The sequence below is a fragment of the Ursus maritimus genome, unplaced genomic scaffold, assembly GCF_017311325.1.
Source record: "Ursus maritimus isolate PB19 unplaced genomic scaffold, ASM1731132v1 scaffold_19, whole genome shotgun sequence".
Lineage (NCBI taxonomy): Eukaryota > Metazoa > Chordata > Mammalia > Carnivora > Ursidae > Ursus > Ursus maritimus.
Window position 1 is genome coordinate 36,305,959 of NW_024424341.1, and position 9,885 is coordinate 36,315,843.

The 9,885-nt window shown below is 52.2% G+C and overlaps 1 protein-coding gene across 1 annotated transcript in view; it reads left to right on the top strand.

The window, feature by feature from the left end:
- The window catches only part of ATP2C2 (ATPase secretory pathway Ca2+ transporting 2), a 58,792-nt gene that overhangs the window by 26,410 nt on the left and 22,497 nt on the right, over nucleotides 1-9,885 (top strand). The window contains exon 7 of the mRNA XM_040634367.1: nucleotides 4,175-4,283. Coding sequence (XP_040490301.1) covers nucleotides 4,175-4,283 — 109 coding nt within the window. The remainder of the gene's footprint in view (nucleotides 1-4,174; nucleotides 4,284-9,885) is intronic.

Sequence of the window (9,885 nt, forward strand, 5' to 3'; positions counted from 1 at the left end):
CCAAAATACTTCATTGCCCTAGAGGGGGCCCCTCCCCCTCCCCACCCCTCCCAGGCCCTGGCAACCCCCAGTCTGCTCTCTGTCTCTACGACCTCTGTGGGTATTTTATATAATGGAATCATACAGTATATGACCTTTTATATCTGGCTCCTACTGAATACCTTTTGATGACCGTCATTCCTGCTTCCCTCCATCTGTCATGTGCTCTTTTAAAATACAAAAGCAGGCTCCTTCCAAGCAATGGTATTTGTTCTTCTGTTTAAAAGACCGAAGCTACGTCCATACCTTCTGATATGGAATGATGTTTACAATATATTGTGTGAAAAGGCGGTTTATAAAAGAATATGTCTGTACCATAGGATCCTGTGTTTTATGTCTCTGTGGAAAAATCTAGAAGGGTACCCTAAAATGTGAACCTTCGGATGCCAGAATTTGGGATGATTTTTTTGTTCTGTTTTTTTGGGGGGGGTGCTCATCTGTTTTATAAATCTACGTGTGCTTGTTTTGCAAGAAGAAAGGAAATTTATATGGAAAGGTGAGGTGCTGCACCCCACCTTCCGTGGCTCATCACTCACTCACCCGACAGCTGGGTGCTGACTCCACCCTCCCCATTTGCTCCCTAGGCCGTGCTCATCGTGGTCACTGTCGCCTTCATCCAGGTGTGTAATTAGTTCCTGAGGTCTTGGTTGGGGTAACCCGGATGTGACGGTGTGGACTTCCCACCCTTGATTACCATGTTCACCTGCCAGGAATACAGGTCCGAGAAATCACTAGAAGAGCTGACCAAGCTGGTTCCTCCTGAATGTAACTGGTAAGTCAGTTTCCCTGGAACTTTCTGGTTCATCAGAGGAGCCAGTGGGCTGGTGAGTTTGGCAAAAGTTTGGCAAAGTTTGTGTCCCTTGCAGCGTGATGGAGGAGGACCATGTCTTTCCAGGGGGCGAGAGACCTGGCATCTGCCCTGCAGCAGATCACTGTGTGTCCTTGGTCATGTCATTCCACCTCTCTGGGCCTTGAGTCTCTCATCAGGGTCTAATCGGGGTGCCTGGGCTGGGGCCACACATGGCGGGAATGGCTTTGGGAAGAGGGTGGTATGGTGTGTAAAGCTGTGCCCATTTTTCCTGCAGAGAGCATTCAGAGGTTGCATTAGATTCTCCAAAAGGGGATGAGGAGCTGGCGATGCAGGTGTGGAACAGGCCAAGGCTTCAGGCCACTGGGCTGTGGGGCGAGACGGCACAAGGGTGACCTCCAGCCGGCCACGTGCCTCGCCTCGCAGCCCCACCGGCCTCGTTCCTGCCTAGACATTTCCACGGCACCTCCTGTTACCACACAGCCCTCCCCAAAAAGGTTTACAAAGGAGAAAGGAAGGACCAAACTACAGTGCTGTGTGCTAGAACTTTCTGGGATGTTCTGTAATCCCCACTGTCCACTGTGGCACCATTACTACGAACACTGAGGACTTGGTGTCGCTGGGGTGACTGGGGGAGTGAGGGCTTCATCTCCCTCAGCGTAAATTGCCAGCGGGGGCTCGTGGCTGCCTTCGTGGACGGTGGAGGCTTAGAGCAGCGCCTGGGGCGGCCGCTCCCGGGAAGAGGAGCCGCACACACAGAGGAGAAAGTGTTTGGGGCCCGGCTTTTTCTGCATTTAGTGTCTAGTAAGCCAGTACTCCGCATGCTTACTCTCCTTGTAGAAACAGACTGATGTCAGAAAAGCTCCACGCGCCCTCTCCCCCGACCGGCTCTGCTGAGGCTGCTGGGGGGCCACATGTCTTTCCCAGATATGCACGTGTTGCTCAAAAGACAGTAGGAAAGTATCTCACGATCCTAGGGCTTCGGAAGGGTTTAAACATACGGTAACTCTCTTTCCTGAAAGACGATGTTTGGAGAAGAACCTTCACGTATATTTAGATATAAATGACACAGGTGCGCCCCACAGCTGGGGATAGAAAGATCTAGTGGAATGAGTCCCACCTCTCACGGAGCCAGCAAGCGAGGGGCGTGTGTGTGTGTGTAACACAAGGCAGAGAATAATGAGTAACAGAGACAAAAAGAGGATGATGTGAAAGCGTGAGAGAAGGTGAGTCGATTCTAGAAGGTTCCCTGGGGACACTACAAATGTCTGGGCTTACTAAGTAGACGAACAAGGCGGTCAGAAATCCAGATGTGGGATGTGTGACGTCCTCACACGAACAAAGAGAAGCATAAATGATTTACCTGATTTGAGGATCTGATCCTGAGTTTAAATATCAAGTCTTGGCCTTTCAGGTGAATAGTAGGCATTATTGTCCCCGGAAGTCACTGCCGAAGGACGATTTCATGTTCAAGGACGGCGGTGGCCGGCAGGCGGGCAGGGCGCTGAAGGCGAGCAGCCTCTGGCTCGGCATCGGAGGCCTGTCGTAGCAGCCGGAAGAGACCGCTGTCACGCAGGCCCCTCCTGGTTCCCTCCGTCCTGTGGCACTGAGTGCATCTTTAGTGAGCGCCTACTGTGTGCCAGGAGAGAGAGTGCCAGGGGGATGTGGGTGAACCAGAAGGCAAGGGGGCGCTCACACTCCCCCCAGGGGAGGCAGATAATAAAGGGAAGGAGCAAGGTGCCTTTGGACTTGGCAGGTGCGTTAAAGCCAAAATGGCCCCCCAAACCCGAAGCACAGAAAACCCTCCCAGAGATGTAATGGCACGCGGTGGANNNGCGGGAATGGCTCCGAAGAGCTGCCGAGCAGGCTGTGCTATCTGACAGTTGCACAGGAGACCTGAGGACTAGAAGGAGCCAGCCGGGGAAAGAGCTGAGGGAACAGCATGTCTGATGGGTGCTCTTGGCTGCAGGGACAGCTCAGCCACCCAGACTGGAGAAATCGTGTCATCTCCTGGCAAGGGACGTGAGGTGGGAGGGCCAGTGTGGTTGGTTAGTTTGAGGAGGCACCGAGGACCGGGTCCTTTGATTTCGTCACTCTGCCGTCCTCAGCTTGTCGGCTCTGTTCTCTGGCTGGCTCCCCTAGTGCTCCCAAGACCCCTGCCGCAGCTCCAGGCATCAGAGGCAGACTTCTTCCAACAGAAGAAGAGGTCGTGTGCGTGCGTGCGTGCGTGTGTCTGTCTGTCTACAGAACGAGGAAACCTTTCTCTCGAGCCCCCGGCAAATGTCCACTCATGCCTCAAAACCCAGCACTATGGACCGTGCCTGGGTCTAAGCCAGTTGTGGGAGGGGGTGGGATCACCCCGATGGTCTTAGCTGGTCAGGACCCCCTCCCTAGAACAGACAGCTCTGGGGGAAAGGGTGGCTATCTGAACAAGAGAGAATTCTGTTAACAAAGAAGAGGAGAATGTCCTCTTCAACGTGCAAGGTTGGCAGAGACCGTGAGACAGGAAAGAGATCGCCTGAGGGGGGAGCAGCAGGAGCGGGGGAGGAGACAGGTCCCGGTCAAGGGGGCCTTAGCAGGGCCTCTGGGTTTGAGTCCAAGGTCATCGAAAGCCACTGGAGATTTGGAGCAGGACGGAGTTGTGACCTGATTTTTTGTGTTTTAAGAGCTCTTTGGCCACCAGGTAGGGGACAAATCGAAGAGGGCCAGAGGTGGGGCGGGAGTCCATCGGGGGCTGCAGCGCCGGGGGCGGGGGGGGGGAGGGTGGCGGGGGGCGGGCTGCCATTGGAGTCTGTGCACAGAAGCACGCGCATTGTTCCCGGCACAGCCGGGAGGAGGGGTCAGGGCCCGGTAGGAAAGGAGGTCCCAGGGTTCTTGGTCGTTCAGAATGCTCCTCCAACCCCGCCCTGGCTCTGATGAGACTCTTCTGTGCTGATTGCTGGAGACGGCTCTCCCTTGCCAGTGTCCTGTCTTCTCTGAGGACAGAAGTGCTGCTAGCTACTGGTTCCATTAAGGAAGCTTTAGAGCTGCTGACCTACACCTGCAGAAGCTTCTGGAGGCCATGTGGCTCCGCCTTGTTTCCAGGCAGGGTAAATAGTCCTAGTAGCCCCATTTTTCAGATGAGGCGCAGGGTCTCCCAGAAGCCACACATTTTTCCAAGTCTTTTAGGGTATGTGAATTTAAAATATAATAAAACCATAAAGGCACAAGGGTTTGTCCAAAACTGAAAGAGAAGGTGTGATTCTCTATTCTTTACTCAAGTTTATTAAAGTATGCAAAAATGGGTTGTGATCAATGTGCTTTCACTTTTTTCCATTTCAAATGCAGCATAAGAGAAGGAAAACTCCAGCATCTGCTTGCACGAGACCTGGTTCCCGGAGACATTGTGTCTCTCTCAATCGGAGACCGGATCCCTGCAGACATCCGTCTCACTGAGGTGAGGAGTCCCGCACCCTGGTTTGTGTGATATGCAGACACTCAGCTTATCCGAGGCAGGCATTCTCTGTCGCTTACACACACACACACACACACACACACACACACACGTGCTCACACACATACATGCACGTACGCAAGGCATGAAGTTAGCAAGCAAGCTCATTGTACACACAAATTGTATTTCATAAATTATTTATTCCCATTTTCAGTAAAACCCTAACAAATTTGGCGACATGAGTTTCTGGTTTACAGCAGGCTGCAGTAGCAAATTAAACCAGGCTGGGGCTGAGAAATGAGGCAAGAGTTGCTTCTGGAAACAGCTATTCTGATGTCAGAAAGAGGAGATACCAGATTGCTGAATGACGAGGAGGGAAGCAGAGCCATGAAGACGTCACTCGTAGCCCAAGCTTTTACAGTTGTGTGGTCTGGGGACATTGGGTGGGGGGCAAGCTGTTTCCCTGACCTTTGTGGGTGTCTGGGCATCACAGGCTCACAGGACAATCCCTGAGGCTGTCGGAGATAATCCCGGATTCCTGAGAAAAGGTTAAGTCCAGGTCAGAGGGATCTGTTGCTGGAGTAATCTGTTTTATGAAAGCTTCCAAGAATACTAAAGAGTTAAGGCTTTCCGTGATAAAGGATTAGGCGCAGGTTATCTCCCGGGTTTATTTCTTTCCAGAGAATGTGTTTTCAGGAAGTAACTGTAGGATTGTTGGCATGCTGTGAAAACGCTGGCCTGGAAGGGCAGGTGGGGAAGGGCAAAGAGAGACATGTGGGCTTCCATAGCCCTCTGCCCCTGACTCTCAGATCTCCCGACAGGGCGGGGGCCCGGGGTGAGCGGGCTGGGGAGCTCTCTCTCAGGTTCGTGCCATTCCCCTGCCCTCAGCAGAATGGGTTCCTCACCGTCCTCTACGCCCCACACCCCTGCACGAGCATTCAGGGTCTGACTCCAAGTCCAGGGCACATGGGTCCCCTTAGAGGAGCCCTTCTCCAGGGGCCAGCCCACACCCACAAGGAAGTTCTGATGTTGTCGCCTTCACAGAGCAGTGGGCTCTGCCTCCCGATGTGAGGAGTCCCCAGCTGTGGGGTGCATTCCAGATGCTGGGTAGCCGACATGGAGGACATGTGTCTGACACAGGTGCTACCCAGAGGCTGTGCCTCGAGGTGGTTAGTGCCCTGGGGCTGGGCATTGGCCTGAGTTTGAACCGTGGGCCTGTCATTCACAAGCTGGGTGACCTGGAGCAAGTTCCTTAACCTGTCTGTGCCCCAGTTTCCCCATCTGTAAGATGGGGGATGACCGTGCCTGTAGGGTGACTAAGCATTACATGACGTCATAGACGGAGAGTGCTCAGAGCAGTGCCCGACGCAGGTGAGCGACGGGCACGTGTTGGAGATCAGGGGCCGCCCTGGGTTTCACATCCCTGCCCTGCATCTCCCAGCGTAGGACTTTGGGTACGGATTGGCTGCTCTGGGCCTTGGTTTGCACATCTATGAAAGGGGATAGCGTTGGTTCCACCTTGAGGAAGTAAGACCCACAACACAGTCAGCCCCGTGCCCGGGGTGACGTGAGCGGTCACTGCGTATCAGCAGTGGCTGCACTGTGCTCCCTTGCCCAGCTCTCCAGCAGTCCCTGAAACAGCTCTCAACCCCCAGGTAACTCTCTGTTTCAACACGTTTTCTTCCTGCCCTGCTTATGTTAAATTCAGTCGGACCTGCTCTTGACACCCCAGGATGCCCTCTTCCCCAGGCCACAGGCCAAACACTGCAGATTTCCCTTTTGGTGTTTTGCACAACGCCATTGAACAGTCAGTAGCTTTGTTTATTCACAGCGGGGTATTTGTGTCAGCTATTAAATTCTGAGACTCAGGAGAGCTTTATATATACTGTAAAGCTATTTAAGTCCAGGAAACAGTAGGTTCAAGAACGTTCTTAAAATAAGTCAACCAAATACTAGCACTTTTTGCATTGTGTGTGGGGGTCACAAAACATTCTGTGTTCCCATAATTAAGAAAGGTCATGGCCTGGGGGAAGGCTGACTTGAACCAGCCAGTGGAGCAGGGTCACTGCTCACTCTTTTTCCTCTCCCACTTCTGGCATGAAAAGGGTATTGAATGGCATCTGTCAGGGCTCCAAGTAATGCTTTGTCTCCGAGGTGGGAGGTTGGCTGGGTGTGAGGGACAGGAGGAGTCTTGTCTGCACATGAGCAGGAAGTGACCAGAGCCCTCAATTGTCTTTAGGCCCAGCCTCCTCTGGGTGGCCACTGGTATCGTGTGGGTTCTGTGCCTAGACTGTTTTCCACTCGCCCCCTCGGCTGACATGGTGCCTGGGAGGTCACCAGAAACTACACATACACATGCCCGTGCACACACACATGCACACAGCCAGCTTTGTTCTTCTTGGTCCAGACACTCCCCCTTACTCCCTGCCGCCCTCTGTTTCTCTCCACTGGAGAGAACTAATGCATATATATATAAAGTCAGGTGTGTGCTAACCGCTGGGTAGAAACTGCCTCCTTCCATCTCCCAACAACCTTAAGGGAACACCACTCAATTTTCTGACTTTAGCACAAGGACACAGAAGCCTGGAGAGACTGAACAGCCCACCTGAGGTCATGCAGCCCTAAGTGGGGGAGGAGGATCTGAGCTCAGGTCTTTGGGCTGCAGAGCCCACGTCTGTCACCACCCACATTGTGTGCTCTCTTCCTGCGATCAGCTGTTCTGACTTTTTCCAGCTCCCTTTCTCTCCATCCGGGTTTCCTCCCTGTATGTGTCTCCTAGGGCTCCTGTAACAAATGGCCACATACGGGGTGGTGGAAGACTACACAGATGTGCTCTCTTACAGTTCTGGTGGTCAGAATGAAAACCAGTTTCACTAGGTGGGGAAAAGAAATCAAGGTGTTGGAATTTAAAAACAGAACAAATAAACCCGAGGAAGAGTTAAAGCTCATATCTTGGTTTGGAAGGTTCGGTGTTGACTGAGCCTCGACCTGTAAGATTCCTGCCAATCCCAACTTAATTTAATGAAATATATTCAGGATTAAATACGCTGAATTGAAGGATGTTCTGTAGACCAGAATAAGCTCTGAGTCTTAGTGACCTTTGCCTGTTTCCACATGCCTGCTTAGTTCCGCTTACTGCCAGTTCTCTTGTTCCTCCGGGCTGGCTGCACTGCCCATGCCCACTGCCACCCCTCATCGACAGCCTTCCTCTGTCGTGCTCGAGCTGTATTTCTTGGACTGTAGGCTTCCCATCCCAATGCAGCTGGCTACCTCTTCCAACATCTAACATGATTTTGTCATCTCACTCACCTCTCTTCCCTGCTCAAGACTTTTCCTGGCTCCTCATTACTTATAAGGTACTATCCAAATTTCTTAACCGATGCCAGATGCAGTTGAGTTCAACCACACCTTCCACAAGTGCTCTGCTCCACGTGGACCAAAGCTCCTGTCTTCTTGCCTGTGTCCCCTCCATTCAGTGCTGCTCGTGGCCCCGGACAGCTCTCCATCCTGCCGTGGCTTCAGCACCAGGGACAGTACCCATTATGCAGCCCTCCACCCCGGCCCCCAAGAATCTTACCCCAAAGAGGGTGAATTGGTGCCTATGCTCAGCACACTGGGCTGCTGTCCTGTTAATGCTGGTGGGGTACTGGGAGAAGAGAGGTCTTTTCTTTGCCTCGCCCTCCTCTCAGTTGCTTTGGCCAAGCGTGTTATTACCAAGTTCAGGCATCATCAACCCCCCACCTTGCCTTCTTTCCCTTCCCTGCCTGATTCACTCACCAAACGTCTGCTCATCCTTCAAGAGCCATTTCAAGTCCCCGATTCCCCAGGAACTCTCCTCTTTCAGCTTATCCCCCCAACCCAAGTGCTCCACCCTCCTGTTCCCCACTCCCAAGCTGCAGATCAGATCTGACAAGAACATCAGATTTTAATAATTACAGCTCCCGGCTTCGGTCAATGGAGGGGTTCCCTTCCCACTGTTGACTTCCTGTTTTTATTGTGGAGTTACTTAAATGTGAACAGACATAAAGTTAGGTACAAATTCCATGTGCTTCAAACTTTATGCAACTGTAAACCTAAGCCAAAATTTCCAAGTAAGCACAACTTACTCAAATTATCATCATGTCCCATGAGACAGTGTTTTCTGGAAACCAAATCCCTACTTTCCATGGGTATGTGCCGATTTCTGCTGCCTGCGGTCTGTGGTGTCGGCAGCCGGTGGTGGCGGGTGACTCCGTCTTCCCATTTCTTCCTTCGTTGTGTTAGGAGCCACTCCAGGAAGTCCTTTGACTTGCCCTTGATGTCCTAAAGGTATAAAAAACAACACAAACTCCGTTGGTAGTTGTGTCTGTGGTTAATAGAGTAAGAAATATATAGGCTTCAATGAGCCAGGGATTCCCTCCTCTCTCTCATGAGAGACCAGAAGTGGAGGGTCCGGAGCCAATATGGTGGCTCCACCGTGGGACAAAGGGCCAGGGCTTTTCCCAGCCCCTCACTCTGCCGTTCCATGCTTGTAACGTGGCTCTGGAGCCACTATAACGAAGGCCCAGGTAGGGAGGAGGAGGAGCTAGAAGGGTGAAGAGGGCCTGTCAGCTCAGCCACCTCCACAGATCCTACCCAGGACCGTCAGTGACTTCTTATGTCCCGTTGTCCAGAAGGTAGAGACACTGAGCTGCAAGGGAGGCTGGGAAATAACACTGGGGCGGGGGGACATGGCCACCCACAACTCCCAATACGATTCCCAGTGGGGGTTCTGTTAGGAAGGGGGGGATGGGTATTATACATTCAAGGGGCAGCTCTTATCATCCATGGGGCCTGGGATCCCATGACAGGGTGCGTATTTGTAAAAGGTAGTTATGAATTTTTTAAATTTGAGAGTGTAGAGAACTCACCAGCCCCTGTTTGAATAGTGCCGATCTAACTGTTCTCTCGTGAGCTTGTAGGAAGATGGCTTCTCGAAGTTGGTCTTCTCTGCTGAAATGACAAGGCCTTAGGGGCAGAGCTCACCCTGGACCCTTATATCCTCCATAGTATCTGGCACAGTTCTGGCTGCAGGGGACTCACCTCTTGAGTGATACCTACCGGGTCTGTGTCAGTTTTGCAAGATGGTTGAGAGTGCAGTTGCTGGAACCAGAGCCTTGGTTCACACTTCTGCTCTGCCACGAAGCAGCTGTATAACCTTGAGCAAGTTACTTGAGCGAGTTACCTAATTGCTCCATGTCTCAGTTTCCCCATATGTAAAATGGAGAAACCAATAGCATCTTTCGTGGAGGGTGTAGAGACTAAGAGATAGGCCTTGTGAAGTGCTTGGCGCAGGGCCCAGCACATCATAGAAGTTCTGGAAATGTCATCACCTCCTTCCTTTCCTGGTGTGTGTGTGTGTGTGTGTGTGTGTGTGTGCGCGTGCGCACATGCACTGTGCCCATGTGTGATTCCTGGTGTTAACGTAACCTTAGGCTGTCACTGAATAACCTGGCTCAGTGATGCTCAAAGACGTGGATTGTGGGGGCCTCCGAGGTGGGCAGGACGTGGAATGTCTGGAGAAAGGCACAGGTGCTTTGAATACTTTCCAAACCAGTCATCAGAGCCAACGTCTCTGGAAGACAGC